Here is a 21,494-nt window from a genome sequence, read left to right on the forward strand (position 1 = left end):
CACAACAATGAGTCCTTCGTGCTTGGATTCAGCTTCAGTTTATTATCCCTCATCCAGCCCATTACTGCCTGTTATCAATGACAAGGAGAAATAGATTTGGACATCATCAGCATATTGACAACACCCAGCACCAAATCCCCTGATGACCTCACCCAGCAGTTTCATGTAGATTTTAGAAAGCATTGGTGACAGAATGGAGCCCTGGGTGACTCCATATAGTAGCTCCCATTTTGAAGAGCAACTGTTACCAAGTGCCACCATCTGTAATCTACCCTATTACGTAGGAGTGGAACCAGTGCCTCCTATCCCCAAATCCCTCAGGCAATCCAGAAGGGTACCATGGTTGATGGTACTGAAAGCCATTGAGAGATTCAAAAGAGCCAGCAGAATCACACTCCCTCGGTCAATTCCCTGGTGAAGGTCATCAATCAGGCCAACCAAACCCCATAGACCACCCTAAAGCCGGTTTGAAATGGGTCTAGATAATCAGTTTCCTCCAAGACCACTTGGAGCTGGTCAGCCACCACCCTCTCAAACACCTTACCGAATCATGGGCAGTTGGAGACTGGAAAGGACATTTGGAAAGGACTGTCCAATATTGTGTGAAATAAGCTTCTGTGAGAGTGTGTGCATTGCAATTTTTAGCTAGGATGCCTTCACACATTCACACCTGGACTTATTTTTTGTTTGCAATACTTCATCCCACTCACACAAATGCAAGTGCTAATGGATTAATCACACTTATATTTAGAACACATCTCTATGTAGCGGCTGGTCTGAGGGCACATGTTATTGTTACAGTGCATAACATGTATAATATATACTGATCAGAGAATTATCTTGGTAATTTTGATTGTATTTTTAAAAATGCAACCCAAAAAGTAAATACAATTCTGCCTATGTCCTTTAATTTACCAAAGGAGACAATACATTAATTGGCATGCTTGTGGTAGCAAGCATGACTTATCCCCTTAGCTAAGCAGGATCCACCCTGGTTGCATTTGAATGGGAGACCACACGTGAGCACTGTAAGAGATTCCCCTCAGGGGATGGAGCCACTCTGGGAAGAGCAGAAGATTCCAAGTTCCCTCTCTGGCATCTCCAAGATAAGGCTGAGAGAGATTCCTGCCTGCAACTGTCAGGCAGACAGTCAGGCAGACGGAAGCTGCTGCCAGTCTGTGAAGACAATACTGAGCTAGATAGACCAAGGGTCTGACTCAGTATATGGCAGCTTCCTATGTTCTTATGTTCCCTCAAGCCAATAATGTTAAGAACTGCTTTCTCGAGTCAAACCAAAGCAAAGCGCACAAGAAGAATGTCCATGCTGTGTTTTTTTTTTAATGGAAGCTTATATGTTGCTGTCTTATGTCCAACCTGAGAATCCCACCGTATGTTGCTCCTCCAAAAGACGTAGCATTTTACATTGTGCACATTGCTACCCCTCTCCGTGTCCACTCATTTGTCTTGAGAAGAGACAGCATGAAACGTGCCACATCCCCTCTGGCAACGGAGTTTGTAGCTGGGTAGCCATTTGGATCCGGAACAAAATAGCCTTCATGAGTTAGGATTTCCTTGTCTATAGAAGGAAAGAGATTGTCAAAGGTCAACAATATTGAGAAAAGATGAAAAATGACATGAATTCTTTAGAACAACTCCAGAGTGCACAGGAAAATTGTTAACTGCTAGATGATTCTGGCTGGAATATATGAATGCATAATAAGTGGCTAGGGCCAGGGTCCAAAGTTATTTCAGGTGCATCCAGTAGAATTTTCAACATTTCCCCCCTTTGAATGGCAAACATATCCTTCCCCATGTTATATCACACTTAGTCTCAAAACAGGTGTGTAATGTGGCACTGGGGCGAGGGTGCTCTTTGAGAAGCCCAAGTCCCACATTCCTTTGGGTTCCTGGAAGTCATCGTTTGGATTCAGGCCAAAGAGAGATTAATTTCAAACCCCAGCCAGCCTCTCATTAATTCTGGAAGTCGTTCCCCTGATTGCATAATAGGAATGATATACTGTAGATCGTTTAGCCAGGGCCAAGCAAGACGAGGCATGATGTGGGGGATGCTCTGAGAACTTTGGTCGAAGAGCGGTATATGAATATTCGTAGTAGTAGTAGCAGTTGTGTCATGGGAACTGCTGACATCTTTTTCTTTATCAAAAAGCTGCTGAGGGGGGATTTGGACGGGGCTGCAGCTTTCGGGGAGCGGGGTGGGTCTACTTTTCCCATAGATTGTGGCCCTGATTGAAATTGCCCTCATGATGCTACTATTAGCTGTTACTGGTGTCTTTCTTATGTTTCTTTTTTTAGACTGTGAGGCCTTTGGGGACAGGCAGCCATTTAATTAATTAATTAATTAATTAATTAATTAATTAATTAAATACTGTATGTACACCACTTTGGGAACTTTGGTTGAGAAGCAGTATATAAATATTCATCGTATTCGTATTAGCCACAGGTGGGAGAATGAGCTTTCCCCATCCACAGTTATTTTTATTATTATTTACAACAAAGCATTTAAAACTTTTCTGTATACTCTGCAAACAACACATTCCCTGGCCACAGGTGTGCAAGCTAAGAGGAGAGACACTGCCACACTGCCTTGGTGCTCCACTTCTTCGTGCATGCGCCTTGGTTTGCAGTGCACCTTGGCTTCTGGTTTCCTTTGGCTGGCATATAGACTCAAGATGTATTGATAATATTTGGTTTATTTACACAAATATATAGGATGGGCAGTGGATGAAGCTGAAAGAGAGCAGACTATTCCTAGCAGGCAGCAGGCTGGTTCTTGTGAGTGTTAATTGAGTAGGAACATAGGGAGCTGCCTTCTACTGAGCCAGACCATTGGTTTATCTAGCTCAGGATTGTCTACACAGACTGGCGGCAGCTTCTCTGAGGTTGCAGACAGGAGTCTCTCTCAGGCCAATCTTAGAGTTGCCAGGGAGGGAACTTGGACCTTCCCTGCATATCTGCATGGAGAAGGTTCCAAGTTCCCTCCCTGGCAGCATCTCCAAGATAGGGCTGAGAAAGACTACTGTCTGCAACCTTGGAGAAGCCGCTGCCAGTCTGGGTAGACAATACTGAGCTAGATGGACCAATGGTCTGACTCGGTATATGCTTCCTATGTCCCTATGTCTGTTTGGCTAAATTTCTCTTCTAGGCTCTGAAAATCCTTTCTGAGTCTCTCTCTGCCAGAAAGTGCCTGCATTTTCTTTCACGCACTCGCACATAAGGGAAGGGGAATTAGATAATCATGTACCTTCCCATGAGGCTCTGCCATGAGCTGGGAGAATTGTGATACTTGCAAGAGTCCTAATGGTGTTTAGGAATCTTTAAAGGAGATTCTGCCTTTAAAGGAGATAGATAGATAGATAGATAGATAGATAGATAGATAGATAGATAGATAATTCAAAGGAGGATTAGGTACAGTCCCTTAAGCCAGTGAACTAACTGGGCAAAGAGGCACCTTTTACCGTGGTGATTCTCTTTATTAAGCAGGGGAAGAGTAATTGGCCCTATCCACCCCCAGCACAGTACTTCCAGTGACTGTTGCTGGTGTGTGTCTTATGTTTCCAGGGGCGTCTAGGGGTAGGGCAGGCAGGTAGGGCAGGCAGGGCACATATCTAGGGGTAGGGCAGGCAGGGCACATACCCCGGGTGCCACTTGAAGGGGGCGCCATTTTTAAAAATTAACTTCTTTTTTTTTTTAAAGGCCACTGAAAACAAAATGGCCACTGTGCATGCTCAAATGGCCTTTGTGAGGCCCCCATGCCAGGCCTCGCAGAGGCCATTTGAGCATGTGTGGCAGCCATTTTGTTTTCAGCGGCTATATCCTCTATAATAAAACGCTTGGTGTCCGTCCGTGGATGGACACCAAGCGTGTGTCCGTGCCTCCCTGGACTGTTCTGAGCATGCGTGGAGCGTGACAGTGACAGTGAAGGAAAGACAGACCTCAACTGAAGAGGGAGAGGAGCTCACAAGCAGTGCTCCTCCCTTTGCAAAGGCTCTGCCCGAACTGGCGCTTTAGGCGGGAAGGACGCAAGAGGCGTCCTTTCCGCCCCAAGCGCCAGTTCGGGAAGAGGCTTTGCAGAGGGAGGAGCACTGCTTGCGAGCTCCTCTCTCCCTCTTCAGTTGAGGTCTGTCTTTCCTCCACTGTCACGGGCCAGGGTAAGGTGGTTTCGAAAGTTGGGAGGGAGGGAGGGAGGGAGGGAGGGTGCAACTTCGGCGGCAACGGCGGCGGCAGTATTAAAAAAAAAAAAAAACCAATAAAGGAGAGAGGAAAAGGCTAGGGCCCGTTATTATAACGGGCTTCAAAATACATACACACACACACACACACATATATATAAAAATGGCCACCACACATGCTCATATGGTCCCTGCAAAGCCCTAGAGGCCAGCCAGGGGAGCGGGAACCTTTGCAGACCCACCCCACAGCCTTTAGGCGCTACAGGTATTTTTCTTTTTTAAATTAATATAATATAAGTCACTGTACACATATTCAGTTGGGCACTATGTACAGAGAATCAGGGCTTGTGAATAATGAGCTGAAGCTTATGAGCTAGGATTGTATTCATTTGCTCTTTGCTTCTTGTTATAAGTGAGTTAAATGTGATGTCTTAATAATATGGCTATTAATGGTGAGTTTGTCTTTCAATCAGTGTGAAATTAGTATTAATTAGCCTTAGTATTAAGGCCCACTAGGAGTTTCTTGCTCTCTTTCTCTCATTTTAACTGTCTTTCTGAAATACTAGAATATATTCCAAGCAGTGACACAGTTTACTCTGCATATCTTTTAATTATTTTCAGAGTAAATAGGGAAAAGTCAAATTCTCCATTTCTTTTAAAAACTTATGTAATAGTGATGCTACAATGCATAGTAGAGAATTAGACATTAGTTTTAGTATTTGGGTATTTCAATCGCCCCAGCATACTGAAATTTGTAGTTTTCTAAATTGTTTTTGAAAAATTAAAAGATTAATGAGCTTGACTTGTATTTTTCAGCTGACATTATGGTAAAGTTATCTGAAAGATGGGTGTTGGATGTTTGGACAAGGGGCGCAATTTCAGTGCTTGCCCTAGGCCCTATTTTCCCTAGATACGCCTCTGTATGTTTCTTTTTAGAATGTGAGCCCTTTGGGGACAGGGAGCCATCTTATTTGTTTGTTATTTCTCTTTGTAAACCGCCCTGAGCCATTTTTGGAAGGGCAGTATAGAAATTGAATTAATAACAACGACAACAACAACTAACAAAAGAATTGCCATCCAGCTAAGGAACCAGCATTTTATAACAATACAAAGAAAATAACAATAAAAATAACAATAACAATAAATAAAAATAAAAATAAATAAAAAATTTAACAATAAAAAATAAAAGGGGGTGGTGAGAATGGAAGGTCCTTTATAAAGCAGAAGGAACAAGTAGTTCCACAGGTACCAGTGGAACAGGTAGTTTTCACCTTAGTCAGGACCAGTAGTCAGCAGCTACTGTATACAATATGAGCAATTTACTGGTCACTGACTGTAATAAAGATTTTGATTTGCTATGAGCAACTGTTCAGCCTTTTAGGCTGTTGGCAAAGGGCCGGTTCAGATGATATTCCATCTGCTGGCCCAACCACACATGACAAGTGTGTGTCCTTTCCCCTTCTCAGTGCATCAGGGTGCCTTCCACTAATTGAGGTGGAGAGCTGGTTTGTGGTAGCAGGTATGTATTGTCCCCTTTGCTAAGCAGGGCTCACACTGGTTTGCATTTGGATGGGCAACTACATGTGAGAACTACATGTGCTGTAAGACGTTCGTCATGGGATGGGGCTGTAAAGTCGGTGGCAGAGCATCTGCTTTGCATGCAGAAGGTCCCCGGTTAGTCCCTGGCACCTCTAGGTGTGGCTGGGAAAGATTTGTGCCTGAAATCTTGCAGAGCTGCTGCCAGTCAGTGTTGGCAGCATTGAGCTAGATGGACCAATGGTCTGACTTGGTATAAGTTATTTCCTATGTTCCTAATTATGTGGGGGTAAACAGCCCCTCTACACATGCAACAAACACTAGTTTAAATGAGTAAACCAGGGGTGGACAGGAAATACAAGGCATGCAGAAGCACTCTTACCCCTGGACTTCTGGGCCGAGGTCGTAGGAACATAGGAAGCTGCCATATACTGAGTCAGACCATTGGTCTATGTAGGTCAGTATTGTCTTCACAGACTGGCAGCGGCTTCTCCAAGGTTGCAGGCAGGAATCTCTCTCAGCCCTATCTTGGAGGAGCCACCCCCTGGAGGCCCCCAAATCCTTTTCCGTCTGTCCGGGGTGGTCTGGTCACTGTGCTACCGGCCTGCACTGCGCCAAGCATGACTGTGACCTGTGCCGGGTGCTGAGTGTGACCTCTGCTTTCGTGAATGGGGGGGTGGGGGAATACGTGGGATGGGAATAGGTTAAGTTGCATGTTTAAATGTTTCTGCTAATATATATTTGCATAAATATACCTTTTAAATATTCTTAACATGCTTCCATGTGTTAAAAATACGGTGTGTGTCACGGTGTGTGTGTGTGTGTGTGCATAGGGGGAAAGAATGCAGCGAGGGTGGGCATGGGCCTCCAAAGGCCTTCAGGTCCAGGTTCCAAAATTACCTATGTGCACCTCTGAAGGTATGCACATGCCCTTAGCATCCTTATCATGTGTGCTAAGATTGGTGGCAAAATATCACCCGAACCGTCCCCAAACCTTTGCAGCATGTCTTGGATTCTGCTGCCCCTTACGAATACGGCGAATATTTCTATACCGCTTTTCATCCAAAGTTCCCAAAGCGGTTCACATAGATATAAATAAATAAATAAAATGGCTCCCTGTCCCTAAAGGGCTCACAATCTAAAACAACAACATAAGATAGACACCAGCAACAGCCACTGGAGGGATGCTGTGCTGGGGATGGATAGGGCCAGTTGCTCTCCCACTACTAAATAAAGAGAACCCCCCACTTTAAAAAGGTGCCTCTTGGCTCAGTTAGCAGGGGACCTTAGATGAGGAGTCACTGCAGACTTCTGGTGTCTTTGTAATATTTGGTTTATTTACACAAATATATAGGTTGAGCATTGGATGAAGCTGAAAGAGAGCAGATCATTCCTAAGCTGATGCCATCTTTTTAACAAAGGGAACAATTTGTGTTTGCTACCACAAGACCATGTGTCTTTTTACCTGTGGCAGGAACATTTTGAAGTCCTGGTGGCCTCACTACAGTCCAGTTGAGGTCGCTGCATTCCTCCTTTAAGTAATTTTCCATCTGGTACATGTTTGTAAGTACACTTCTGATGAGCGGCAGGAGGAGAAAACGCACAAGTATGGAAGCATTCTGACCAGATTCCGCTGAAAGACAAGAAATGTTCATAAGGGCCTCACCTGGACCTGAGTTAAAACAAAGCATCAGCCATTTAGTATGGCCAAAAGTGGAGTGAGGAGACTGAGTGATTTGTGATCATTATTTCCTGGAAGGTACCGTCCCTCCATTTCTTTATGGGGAATAATTCTGTCTTCCTGAAGCCTTGATCCGTGCAGTGGTGAGGACTTGCAACAAGTACAGTAATCATTTGAAGAGATACATGAATAAGATATTTCCAACTCTTGGTATCACCACTTGTTTGGCCTTGTTTAGCAGAATGCTTAATTAGTTATGGAAAACATAGGGAGCTGCATATGGAGTCAGACATTTAGTCTCTCTAGCCTAGTGCTGTCTACTCTGATTGGCAGCAGCTCTCCTCTCTTGGGTAGAGGACTTCTCCAGCCTTACTAGTTGAGATCTTTAAACTGCAGGTGCTAGGGTCAGAACCTGGAACCTCTGCTTGCAGAGTATGCACTCTACCACGGAAGCCCTATTCACATTATGTGCAGCACACGTACAGTCTGTGTAGAATGTGGAGTGTTCTTGGTTAATCCATTCCTTGATCCAGGCCAGCTTTTGAATGGGGCTTTAGTTACTTGTATTGCAGTCCTGGATTAGAGGCGGGGCTAACAAACATCCAGCAGCAAGAGCCCTGAAAAGCAGTCTGCACTTGCCTCCCTGTACATACTGTAATAATATCTATTTCACTCTACTGCCTTGTTCTTGCAGACCACAACTCTTTCCATTGGATTCTATGTACACAAGTACAGTAGGGCTGAGCTGTGGTCCGGCACTGGGGTGGGGGGGCTCTTTAAGGGCAGGGGGAGGGTGTACTTACCCCTCCTGCCGCTTCCCCCCCGCCAGCGTGTGCATTTTGGAAAGCTTTTGGGGCGGCAGGGTACCTCCCTGCCGCCCCTTCACCCTTCGGAAAGCCTTTTGCGTGTGCACACGTCGCGCGCGCATCACGTCTCCGCATCACGTGCGTCGCGGAGACGTGATGCACGTGTGACGTGTGCATGCGCAAAAGGCTTTCTGAAGCCTTTTGCTGATGACTGGGGGAAGGGGCGGCAGGGAAGTACCCTGCCGCCCCAAAAGCTTTCCAAAATACGTGCGTCGGTGGGGGGAAAATGGCGGGAGGGGTAAGTACATCCTCCCCCCGCCCTTAAAGAACCCCCCACCCCAGCGTCGAACCGCCAAACTGCCCTCATGTCCAGACCGGTCCGGAGGCCTTCAGAATGGCCTCCGGACCAGTCCGTGCACATCACTAAAGTACAGATCTGTATGCAAGTTCAGCTATTCACACGTTATGTTGAACTAGGTACAGCAATATACTTCCTGTCAATATAAAAATGGATGCAGGTACAGTGATTCACACAAAATGATATACATGTGTACAGACATTTGATGCAGTCACAACATAATGTCTGAGTAGCTTATGATTCTTCCCCATCTAAGTGTTTGAGCCTGATGGAATGATTTAGGGTATAATAAAAGTCTTAATTAACCCTTAATCTTTAATAGTGCTACAATAAATTGTACTGTTCTCCTGGGAACTTGAAGAACTGGCACATTACATTCTGATCTTTGAGGTGGATATTTGAACATTGTACTTAGAACATCACACACCATAGGAAGAAAACGTATATTGAGACAGACTCCTGGCTGTGAGCTAACTTCAGAACTATAAAGCTGGGATCGTACAATTGTACTGGGTTCAAAAACCTGGGATCAGCCCTCCTCTGATCCCAATTCCATTAAATGTACAATGAATTTGGAAAAAAAATCTCCAGGAATAGCTATGAATCTGATGGAAAACTTGAGCAAAGTATGCCAACAATAATATCTGATTCATTAAAATTGAGACTCATTTAAAAATTAAACAATTATTATTGTTAGTGTTGTTGGGAATCTCATATAGACTTTCTACACCATTTTTTTTGGAAATTGGGAAACAAATTAAAAGATTTGAGAATTATTTGGTACTACAGCGAATAAATTAGACAATATAAATTCTTGCAAATCTATTGTGTGGTATCATATTTCTAGCATCTACTTGTAGAAGGAAATAGGATGGAAATTGTAGATCAGGGCTGCTCAGCTGTGGCCCTCCTGCAGATGTTGGCCTACAGTTCCCATAATCCATGGCTATTGGTCACTGTGGCTGGAGATTATGGGAGTTGTAGTCCAAAAACAGCTGGGGGGGGCTAAGTTGAGCAGGTCTGTAATGTAGTTGATTATTGAAAAGATTAAAATCTAATCCCCTTTCTCTGAGAGACTTCACAGATAAAGCTGTTCTGCAAAATTTACATAGTATGTATGTGCTTGGGAAGGAGAATATGCAGAAATAATGATCAATGCTCACAATGATCTGGACTGAGGATTTCAGAATGATATTAGGGCCAATGGTCCCCACCTCGTAATCTCATAGCAGTATATATTAGTCCAGCATTCTGCTTCCAAATTTGGTCATGACTGATTTTCCATGGATTTGTCTAAAATTCTTCTTGCAATGGCATCTTATAGGATCCTAGTCTGCTCTTCTAGTTTGCCTTTTCACATTTATACAAACTGATTATTATACTCACGCGCAGTAAACCATGATGTCATGACAATGATATGTTTCACATTGGATCGGCGTCCTGCAGCGGTAATGGCTTTCATTGAATCCGTATATCCTGAAATACTTGAGAATATCCGGTATGGGAAGCCTAAGCAAGAAAGGATGGCATCTTGGCCTTGGAAATGCTCTGACAGCTGATCTGCTGAGAAGATGTCTGTTTCCACCACCTAAAGGCATTGAACAATATCACAATCTATATCTCTCTCCTTGCCTCCCTGTGTTTTCTTCCTTTAGCGTTTTCCTGCATACACAATGAAATGAAGGATACCACAACTGGTCACAGAGGGACACCCGATATACTTTGTTCAGTTAATGAGTGTATGAAGCTATCAGTATGATGACTGGGATCAAATTGTAGCTTAGCCATGAAGTTATTTCCTTTATTTATCATAGAATGTTAAAATTGGAAGGAACACTGAAGTTCTTCTATTCCAACCCCCTGCTCAACGCTAGGGATGTGCACAGAACTGTGATGGGGAGGCTCGAAGGCGGCGGGGATTTATCTTTAAGAGCAGGGGGAGGGTGTACTTACCCCTCCTACCACTTCCCCCCTGCTGGCATCTGTGTGTTTCAAAGCCCATTGGGGTGGCAGCATACCTCCCTGCGACCCCACTGCCCTCGTCTTCCGGATATGACCAGAAGTCGCTGACACGCCTGCACGCATCGGTGACTTCCAGTCACATCTGGAAGACGAGGGCAACGGAGTGGCGGTGGGTACGCTGCCGCCCCGATGGGCTTTGAAACACATGGATGCTGGCAGGGGGAAGCAGCGAGAGGGGTAAGTGCACCTTCTCCCGCTCTTAAAGATTGACAACCACTGGTTCTTCGAATCGGTTCCATTCACATCCCTACTCAATGCAGGAAACTGCTACAGGTGTCCAGACTCTATATGAAAACCTCTAGAGCAGAACCTCCTCAAAGAGGCATGGGAAAGTGTATGGCCTGCTCAACTTTGTTCCGCAGCTGTTTTTGGATGACAACTCCCATAATCCCCAGCTACAGTGGCCAATAACCAGGGATTATGGGAGTTGTAGGCCAACAGCTGCAGGAGGGCCGAAGTTGAGCAGGCCTGGTGTATATGAAGGCCACCCCATTTTATCATCACAACAACAACCCTGTGAGCTTGGTAAGGCTGAGAAAGCATAACTGGCCCAAGGTAACCCATGAACTTCATGGCAAACAGGAATTCGAACCCAGGTCTCTCCAGCCCAAGTCCAAAACTACCCTCTACACCACTGCCAACACTTGTCTCTCTTATCAGCTTCAGTTTCCTGTCTGTAGATGGCAAACCTTGCATATAGAAGTGGCCCAAGTCATTGCAGTGTTTGGCCCACAGCACTGGTAGGGCGCCAGCCCCTTTTCAAAACCAACTCTTGCAAGGAGTATGAGGATACTGCAGCTCTTCGGGACCAATCTGACTCTTGCAAGCTTTGCAAGGAGAGTCGTGGAAACTCCTTGCAAAGCTTGTAAGAAGCACAAGGAGAGAAGGTGAGTCTGCTGGCAACTGTCCCTCCACCCTGCTCTTCATGCCACTTTCAAAGCTTGCAAGAGTTGGTTCTCAGAGGGGGCTAAGGTAAAGGTAAAGAGTACCATCAAGTCGATTTTGACTCCTGATGCCCACAGAGCCCTGTGGTTTTCTTTGGTAGAATACAGGAGCGGTTTACTATTGCCTCCTCCTGCGCAGTATGAGATGATGCCTTTCAGCATCTTCCTATATCGCTGCTGCTCAATATAGTACCAGCGGGGTTTCGAACCGGCAACCTTCTGCTTGTTAGTCAAGCATTTCCCTGCTGTGCCACTTAAGGTGTGCTAGGGCCTCAATAATCTGCTGCCTGAGGAAATTGCCTTCCCTTGCCTTATGAAAGGTTCGCCCTGCTTTCATTACTGTGCAACAGGTTTTTCTCGTTGGCTGTCTTTCGGTCATGCCTTCAATGTGTACCCTCCTCTGATGCCTGCCCTATCTCTTATTTATGCTGTGGAGGCCCAAATGCAGCTCAGCGGATCTCCCCATGTCCTCCCAAGGTTGTTCAATCTTGCACTTTATGTAGATGCAGCAGTCCCCTCCTTCCTGGTTACTATTTTGCTCTCCTCACAACAGGATTCAGCAGTAATAATTACCTTCAGATTTTGGTGCTGAATCGGCAATTTGGCAACATTTCGAACCAGTGCAGTCACCTCATGGCCTTGCTCTAATGCTTGCTTGACCAAAAACTGGCCGGTTTGGCCTGAGGCACCAAGAACTGACAGCTTCATAATGCAGCTGCTAACGAAAAGAAAGGATGATTATTAAAAAATTTAAGTAGGCTTTGAGGCATTCTGGTTTGACTGAGGAGATACAAATGTACAACCAGGCCACACTGTGAAACAAAATGGAGGTCCAAGTTTATTATACAGTACAGTATTGGAAGGTCAATTTTATTACTGAAACGCAACTTTGGGTAATTGATATGTATTCCTTGTCAGAATTTAAACTGGTGGTTGTTGTTTTGACAGAAAGCTAAAGAAGAGGAACTTTCAGCGAACTGGACTAACTTTAATGGATTGCTCATGCTTTGAAGAACTATATCCTGAGCAGAATGTGGCTTGTTTGTTTGTATATATTATGTTCATATTATGTGTATTATCAAGGGATTTTTAAATGGTTTCTTTCTTTCTTTAATGTCCTTTTTCTTATCTTTAATTAGATTACCTTATCATTAATGCTGTAAATTTTTGATTGTTAAAATAAAAGAAAACACACACAATGGAAGTCCAAGAGGACACACAGAGCTATTGTGTATATGAATTACCCCTTGCAAATGAGTAACTTGCTGCTTCAGATTACTGCTCCTAAGAAAAATAATAATAATAAAACACAAGGCAAACATTGAATCTGGAGAAAACAAGGTGCCGGGTTTAAGTCTGAGGAAACGTTGATAATTTGTCAGGGGTGGGGTTGGGGAGTGGTCTGGCCTATTCCTGTGCCATTAACATCAGCTTGCTATGCAAGAATCACTTATCAAGACTGTCTTAAAGGCCAGAAAAACAGTTTAAACAAACAAACAAACAAACACACCTTGCCAACTCTAGAAAAGGGATCACCCCCTGCTAGGTCAGTATTTCTATTCAGATCTGGGGAAAGAAAGTTGTTTCTGAAGACATTTAGTTTAAAAATGGATCAGAAGCTAGTTATTTTGCATCTAGCTCAGCCCCAAAGGGAAGAGGTCATGACTGTGGACCAAACGATGCATTAATTAATTAATTAATTAAAGTATTTCTATACTGCCCCAAACTTGCATCTCTGGGCAGTTTACAATTAAAATCGTTTAAAACATCAACTCAATTAACAATTAAAATCATTCAAAACATTGAAAACCTGATATTAAAAATATTAAACCTATAAATCTAATTAAAAACCTGGGTGAATATAGGCTTCAAGTGTCCATCGTAAACCACTGTTCCTGTTTTTGCCTCTTGGGGATGCATGATTCAGGTTTTGTTTTTATCCACCAGAATTGCTAGAGTGGTCATTCTTCAGGATTCAGCTCCTTTTCCAGAGTCTCCAGAGTCTCTAGAGATAAAATCTGGACAGCAGCAAAATGCCTCCGTTCGGGCAAGTCGCATCCGGACCATAAACAGTAGGGGGAGCAGTCTCACAGCAACTAGGGCAAAAATGCCCTGAGCCATTTTTGAGAAGGGCGGTATAGCAATCGAATAAATAAATAAATAACAACCCCAAAACCCAGCAACTTTTTCACACCGGATAAACGACGTCCCTGCTCTGTATTGCAGCGATTCAATTCACAACAAGGCATTGGAGATGTGAACGGTGCCCTGCTGTCCCCGTAGGGACTGCAATGTCACGGCCCCGGAAGTGCGGAGGACACTTCCGAGATGCGTCCTGACCCCATTGTAGGGTCTTGTCTGGAAAGTGCCCTGGGGACACAATCTCCTGTTAGCACAAAAACCCTCCCAGCTTTCCTCCCGAGCCAAGCAGCAGCCACAGGAGACTCGTCTGGACTGGGACTGTGGCAGGCAAAGGCTTAAAATCCCCCCGACCTTGTCCAAAGTTCCAAATCAGATCAGCCCCTCCCTCCCCACCCCATCCCCATGGCTAATTAGCTCAGAACATGTCAGAATGCTTTGTTCTGTGCAGGGACATTTTCAGCATGAGCCAGCTCCAGAATCCACCTATAGCTAGACTCCTATAAATAACTCCACCTAAATATAATGCCCCTTTCTTTTCTTTTCGTGTAATTTGTCACACTCGATAGCCCTGATGGTATTATATCCCTACATTAGGGTTGTCACCTTTGTTTCTGGCAGGGACCCTGTGCTGTTAGCATCCGCAAAACAAACAGAAATTCAGTGACGCCAGAATTCCCAACCTTGGGTCCCCAGTTGTTGTTGGCCACTGTGGCTGGGGGTGATGGGAGTTGTAGTCCAATGACATCTGGACACCCAAGGTATAACCCCTGCATTATAGGAACCTTCCCCACCACAGCTGTCTATGCTGGGACTCCCTACAGCCATTCTAATGAACTGACATAGGTCAGTGGGAAGGTGTCTTTCACCACAATGGTGTCTGCCCCAACACACTAGTTCTACATGGAATGAATGGCTGAAAAGGGCCATCTACACGCAGAGTAGGGGGTGGCTTGACAGTGAGCAGTGGCATAACAACGTTGGCAGTGGCCCAGACAAGATTTTTTTTTTTTTTTTGGTAGCCCACTGCCACTGCTGCTCAACCACCACAAAGCTCCCCGCTCCCCGCCACATTGAACATGCAGCAAACCAACACCCGCCCCTTCAGTGCCACCCCCTGCCTTGCTGCTCTCTCTCCTCCTTCTCCTGTCGCTGACATTTACAGCTGGCTCAGGCAGCAGTAAGCAGCTGAATGGGCTTTTTCCTCTCGCAAGTGAGAAAGAAAGAGGAAATGTCCCATCCAGTCGCTTACTGCCGCATGAGCCGACTGGGAAATGGCGGTGGATGGGAAGAGGAAGAGGAGCAGCAGCAGCAGCAGCAACAACAACAACAGCTTTGCAAGGCAGGCCAAGAGTGAGGACTGTGGTCTTCATGGGGCTGCTGTGGAGGAAGTAGATGAGCAGGAGGCAACAGGTGAAGGGCCTGGGCGGCAGCCCCACTTCTTGGGGAGGCCCAGGGCGGTCTGTGTTCTTAGGACACGTCTGCCCAGTTACAGTTATGCCTCTGCCAGTGATGAGTGGCATAAATCTACGTGCCCCAAATGAACTCCATTTAATGCATTTGCAGGTTTGGCTTGTTGTTTATTTTTCTTTTTACGAGGCCAGTGAAGGCAATGAGTTAAATGGGAATAGCAAGAAGGAGTCACTTCTATGCACCACCAGATTACTTTGCAAAATCCTTCTGAGGCCTACACAGGCACTTTCTTTTTGGCTAACCTTATCGGATTGCCAGCTCTCCAGGTCTGGTCTGGGCGACTGCAAGTTCAAAGTTGCCCCCACAAAAACTGAAGTAAAAAGTTGGTTTTTTAAAACCCCGGATATAAATTGGGCTTACACTCTAACGCATAATGAAAAACTTGAATCTTGTGTGAAGTGCTTCCCAATAGCTTGCAGGGACTTCAGGGTAAATCTGGCTGACATGTGAATGCACACCCTCTCAGTTGGAGTTGGCATCCTAGAGACTGCTGAAAGCAATTCTGGAAATTTTAATGGCTTGAAATTGTGGGGAAATAGTAAGAAATAAAATACAATAAAAATCTCCTGTAATAGCTTGAGTCAGAGTTGGCAGCTGTATTCACCTAACACCATGGTGAAGATGCTAAGAAACAGAACAAGAAACTCAAGTATTTCTCTCCCCTCCCTGAAAATCAGCCTTTAAAATAAACAAGAGCATACTTACCCAGTTTCCTTGCTAGTTGCTATAGAGAATCTGTGTGAAAAGAAACTCTCTTTGGACCCAGGCAGAAGCAGAAAGCTGCACTGTCGTATACTACCATCAGAAACGGGTGGTTGCCCCATGAATTGCCCAATTCTGTGTGTGTTTATTCAGGGAAAGTCCCACTGAATTCAGGGTAAATAAGGCCAGGATAGCAACCTTGGTGGGTGACACATACAGAAATGGACCCAGGCTGCTTCTAGTCTTGTGGAATTGGTGTTAAAATGGATTTTAGGTCACTGAAAGTAGGGAGACGTGTGAGATCATATTGGCAAGCATCCATAAAAGAAACCCTTTACCTTTGTTTTTTGGTCTGTCTTTCTGAAGAATGTTTAAATGATCTTTAAAGAAAACAACGTCTTAATCTTCTTTTTGCTTTGTTCCGGACCGGTCCCCCGTTTGCCAGCTTCCTTATTTATCTGTCAGGGAGTTCTGATGGCACAGCAAATGTTACGAGCTGGGAGTGTTCTGCTAGAGGACTTTGCCACGCCTTCAGTGTCATGTTACGTAAATGTTACACAAGGCTAAAAGAGACTCCATTATCTAGGCATCATCAGCCAAAGGTTGGACTGGTTACTCCCAATCAATATGCAATAATCAGCCATAACCCCTCTTGTTGAAGTTTCCTGGCCTGGATTCCCCCAGCCCCCAAAGCTCCCGGGTTTTATAACACCAACGTTGCCTCTGCTGCTGTTTCTTCCACAGCAGCCTGGAACAAAGCAAGCAAGCAAGCAAGTGAAGTGTTGTGCATTCCCACTTTCCCGAGCAGAGGGAAATTCCAGGGACAGCAGTACCTGGGTTTGGTTTCCCTTGGATGAGACTTAAGGGATGGGTTCTCACGACCAAAATCAGGGTAGGAAGAGCATCCCGCCAGGATCGGAACCCAGTGCGTGCTCCCAAGAAATTGTTGTGTGTCGGCAAAAACCGAGGTAGGAGGAGTGGGGTGTGATTGTGTGCTCGCCCCGTCTGGGTAGGATGGCACAAAATGTGCTTTGCCTTCCACCCTTGATACAATGCTGGGTACACAATGTGGTTTGGCTGCCACTGTCCTACCCAGATTGTTGCTAACACACAATGAGGCTGTTCTTATTGGGCTAGAAAGTTCGTGGAACTTTCTAAAGAACGTTCGTTTAGAAAGTTCGTGGAACTTTCTAAAGAACCAGGATCTGTGCAGATCTCGGTGCTCCTGCCATGCTTAACCCCACGACGTAGACTGGCTTTTAGCAAGTGCGCCCTTAACCCGGCTTTCGGGATCGTGTGTCTCCTCAAGCTGCTCAAGGAGACACAGAGACAGGCACCTAGAGTACCCATCCGAGGGGGGAATCCTGCTCATCGCATGGTGCATTGTGGGATATCTGGAGGCCGGGAAAACAAGTCCTGGCCTCTATTGATCCGCGCTGCCAAGAGCAGCGCAGGTTGTGTGGGCACGCAGATGGCAAGCCGAAGAAACAACGAATGATCGTCTAGGGGAAGGTAAGCTGAACCCTGGTATTGGTTGTGAGAATGGCTTTAATCACTTTCCTCTCTTTTTCCGACACACAACTGTTTCTCAGGAGTGTGCACAAGGCTTGGAGCTTGACTGGATGCTCTTCCTCCCCTGATTTTGGTTGTGAGAACCAGTCCAGTGGTCTATAATATATTTGTGAATATACGGATATGCTACCTCGGTTGCCCCACTTCCCCAAGCAATGGGACGTTCCTCGGATTCTGGTTGCCTTTGGAAGAAGAGACACTGAAGAATTATGGTATCATCGTAGTATTTTATTCCCTTCCACAAATATGTGTGCTGAGCATTTGATCAAGTCGAGAATGTAACAGATTGCCCTTAGAAGTCAGCAGCAGTTTATATGACATCCAGTGCAATGTTATGTGTCCCTCCTGCTGAACTGTGGGGCTGCTGAGCCCTTCAAAGGCAGCATCTGGTCTGTGCACACAATGAGCGGTTGCAGAAGCAGCACTTCCACAGAGTCCCCCAATGTCCGGAATGGGGAAATCTGAAATGGAAGCACTGCCTGCACAAATGCCCATTTTGCATAGCACCAACACTTTCTTTGAAGGGTGCAGCTGTCCCACAATGCAGCATTATGCACATGCAATGCTGTGCTGGATGGTGCTCAGTATTCCAAGTGAGGATTGACCAGGGCAGGACAGAGTAGAACAATTACTGCTCATGGTCTGGACACACGATGCTTCTGTTAATACAGTCTAAGACTGCATTTGCTTTTTTAGCAGCTGCATCACACTGGGGGCTCTTTTTCAACTTGTTCACTAAGACACCTAGTTCCCTTTCACATGGACTGTTGGTCTTGTGGTAGCAAGCATGGCTTGTCCCCTTAGCTAAGCAGGGTCTGCCCTGGTTGCATATGAAAGGGAGACTAGAAGTGTGAGTACTGTAAGAGATTCCCCTCAGGGGATGGAGCCGCTCTGGGAAAAGCAGAAGGTTCCCAGTTCCCTCTCTGGCTTCTCCAAGATAAGGCTGAGAGAGATCTCTGCCTGCAACATTGGAGAAGCTGCTGCCAGTCTGTGAAGACAATACTGAGCTAGATGGACCAATGGTCTGGCTCGGTAGAAGGCAGCTTCCTATGTTCCGAGTCAGGTCTCCCACATCCTGTACTTGTGCAGTTGGCTCTCCCCCACCCCCACCCCAATGCAGGTCTTTACATTTGATTTTGTTGAACTGAATCTTCATTCTGTCTTCTATTTTGGTTCTCCTCTCACAGCTTTGTATCACCTGCAGATTTGATAAGGATCCCCTCTGCTCCCTCCTCCAAGCCATTTATGATCAACTTTCACAAAAATCTATATTAACAGCATCTGGGGACATAGGAAACTGCCTTACAGTATACTGGGTCAGACCATTGGTCCATTTAGCTCAGAATTGCCTACACAGAGTGGCAACGGCTTCTCCAAGGTTACAGGCAGGATTCTCTCTCAGCCGTATCCAGAAAAACCATGGAGGGAACTTAGAACCTTCTGCATGCAAGCATGCAGATGCTCTTCCCAGAGTGGCCCCATCCCCTAAGAGGAATGTCTTACAATGCTTACATGTAGACTCTCATTCAAATGCAAACCAGTGTGGACCCTGCTTAGCAAAGGGGACAATTCATCCTTGCTAGCCACCTAATGATGCAGTGGGAAGTAACTTCCCTAGGGAGCAAGAGGTTGCTGGTTCGAATCCCCACCAGTATCTTTCCTAGACTATGGGAAACACCTATATCGGGCAGCAGCAATATAGGAAGATGCTGAAAGGCATCATCTCATACTGCGCGGGAGATGGCAATGGTAAACCCCTCCTGCATTCTACCAAAGACAACCACAGGGCTCTGTGGTCACCAGAAGTCGACACCTACCTGACAACACAACTTTTACCTTTACCCAAGTCCAGTTCTCTTCCCCTACAAGACTAGTTCTCCCCTTCACCACTGTAGTGTGGTGAAGCAATTCCACAGAGCAGTTCCTACGCAGCAATAACTTGCTAGTGCAAATAAACTTCAAGGCTCCATCTGATGATTCCAAATAAGGCTATCCTTTCAACACAGATTGTTAGAAAAGAGTGCCACCTATTGAGCTCTTTCTACCATTCCCTCGAGAAACTAGGAAAGAGGAACACAGAAATCTGGTACTGCAGGCACAGAGGAATTGATCCTGTTCCTGGACTCACCATTAATCACTCACATGGATTAGAACCCCCACCCTAGAGATGCTGAAAGAAGAAATGATGGGTGAATAAGATATGTCATTTTTGGAAGGACGGTATATAAACAGAATACATAAAATAAATAATAACATCATTCTGCATTGCTTCTAACCAGGTGCCTTAAGTTTCCAGGAGGATTTCTTGCTTTCTGTACATAAGCTGGTATATAAGAGGAGCAGTTCTTCTTCCCAGCAGTCAGTAAAGCCCAAGCGCTAACAGCTTGTTAAATGTCACTTACGAGAAATAACCCTTTCCCGCACCTCTGAGCTTTCCGGGATAGGCTTTTATTAGAGATGTTCTTTTATGCTTCCAGGAAATAGCCACCATCCTCTACAATATGTTACTGCTATAACTGATAATGTGACGCTCTGGAAGGTCTTGTTTGGCTGACATATTTACAATCAGAGATACTACATGCATTTTCCAGAGACACCTGCTCTTTAGTGAGTTAATATATTGTATTTATTGGGGGGAAACAGATGCAGGGACATAACAGGTACACAAAAGATGGTTTTGTGTGATCACCTGATTCCATAATCACAGAGAGATTTGTCACCTGCTGAAATGGCCTAAAATCATGTACCCTTTCTTTACCCTACCCTGAGTGTTTTCCTAAGGTTTTTTTTAGCTCTCTAATCCTGGATACTTTTGCAAGTAGTGGAACACACAATCTGTAAGTGCAAAGCTATTAAGTGGAATATTGGGGAGCATATATCTACCACATTTTATTTTTAGTTGTTTCAGAAAAAAATCATTGGGTTGCAGTCAAACTAAATAAGGCATGACTAAGTCCCATTAAAATTAGTGGGACTTAAATTAGTCATTGAAAGTTGGAAAGTTGAAAGTTGGCCCTGTGAGCTGGTCCTAGCCCTGGCAGCTAGTGGGCACTAGGGCTAGGGGGGCAGTGGAGAGCCCAATCACCAAGCCAGGAGCTTCCCCTCCACCCACCACCACTGTAATTTCCTCCATCATGCTGGTGGGGGGAAAGCATGCTGACATGGAGGGAAACAGAGAGGGAAGCAGAAACACAGGGGCAAAAAGAATAGATCAGAAATGGGGAACCAGAAAGTAGGGCAAAAGGAAGAAAGCAGGAAGACAGCAGAAACTAGAAAGGGGGGAGAAAGCACAAAGCAGGGGCCAAATGGCAGAAGCCAAAAAGAGAGGGAACGCTGAAGCAGCAGAAGGCAGGGGCTAAAAGACAGAAAGGGTGAGGGGAGAAGGCAGGGGGTGGAAAGGCAGAAAGCAGAGAGCAGAAAAAGAAGGGCAGGGAGAAAAGAGAAAGAGGGGCAGAAAAGAAAACTCAAAGAGGGGAGAAAGCCAGGACTTGCATCTTCCCACCAAACAAAACCAACAAGTTAGCAGAGAAACTTAAACTTATCAGTACAGGAGGCCAACAAATGCTCCAGCACAGAGCTTTCTCCAGCCTCTCCTCTTTGCCTGTTGCTTCCTTCCTTGGTCGTATTGGCTGGAACAGCCTGCTAATCAAGCTGTTTCAGCCAGTCTGATTCCCAGGGGGCGTTGGCCCCTGATTCTTCAAGTGGCAGCTGGTAAGGGGCAAGTGGGGGGTGGGAGAGAGCCAGTTATCTATCTATCTATCTATCTATCTATCTATCTATCTATCTATCATATTTTTATACTGCCCAAAGCTTACATCTCCAGGCAGTTTACAACAAAGCAGAATAAATGACAACAGAAAAAGCTAAAACATTAGTTAAAACAAAGTAAACGACAACAGAAAGGTTAAAACTTTAGTTAAAACAAAATAAATGATAACATAAAAAGTTAAAACATTACAACAATTAAAAAATTTTAAAACAATATTTTGAAATAATGATAAAACTATTAAAACAATATTTAATTAAGAGCCTGGGTGAACAAATGAGTCCTTACTGCCTTTAAAAAAGTTG

General features: G+C 45.1%; 1 protein-coding gene and 1 long non-coding RNA gene across 7 annotated transcripts; one reads left to right on the forward strand and one right to left on the reverse strand.

Moving 5' to 3' along the window:
* Window positions 1–1,318: 1,318 nt before the first annotated feature.
* Window positions 1,319–16,473, reverse strand: LOC128325934 (uncharacterized). 6 transcript variants are annotated; one of them, XM_053251851.1, is made up of 5 exons: window positions 16,190–16,473; window positions 12,111–12,255; window positions 9,958–10,159; window positions 7,192–7,359; window positions 1,319–1,576 (listed from the first exon to the last, which is right to left on the reverse strand). In XM_053251851.1, the coding sequence occupies exons 2-5, from the start codon at window positions 12,243–12,245 to the stop codon at window positions 1,419–1,421; spliced, it is 663 nt and encodes a 220-aa protein (XP_053107826.1). In that variant the 5' UTR covers window positions 12,246–12,255; window positions 16,190–16,473; the 3' UTR covers window positions 1,319–1,418. The 6 variants fall into 6 exon arrangements, with proteins under 6 accessions (XP_053107826.1, XP_053107827.1, XP_053107825.1 ...); XM_053251852.1 differs by having other exon boundaries at window positions 12,111–12,252; window positions 16,190–16,472; XM_053251850.1 differs by lacking the exon at window positions 16,190–16,473 and adding an exon at window positions 15,855–16,127 and having other exon boundaries at window positions 12,111–12,252.
* On the forward strand, window positions 12,154–12,736 carry LOC128325935 (uncharacterized). The gene is made up of 2 exons (XR_008307749.1): window positions 12,154–12,400; window positions 12,486–12,736. It is a non-coding gene; the product is annotated as an uncharacterized LOC128325935 (long non-coding RNA).
* Window positions 16,474–21,494: the final 5,021 nt, after the last annotated feature.

This window comes from Hemicordylus capensis, chromosome 5 (genome assembly GCF_027244095.1).
Source record: "Hemicordylus capensis ecotype Gifberg chromosome 5, rHemCap1.1.pri, whole genome shotgun sequence".
Taxonomy (NCBI): Eukaryota; Metazoa; Chordata; class Lepidosauria; order Squamata; family Cordylidae; genus Hemicordylus; species Hemicordylus capensis.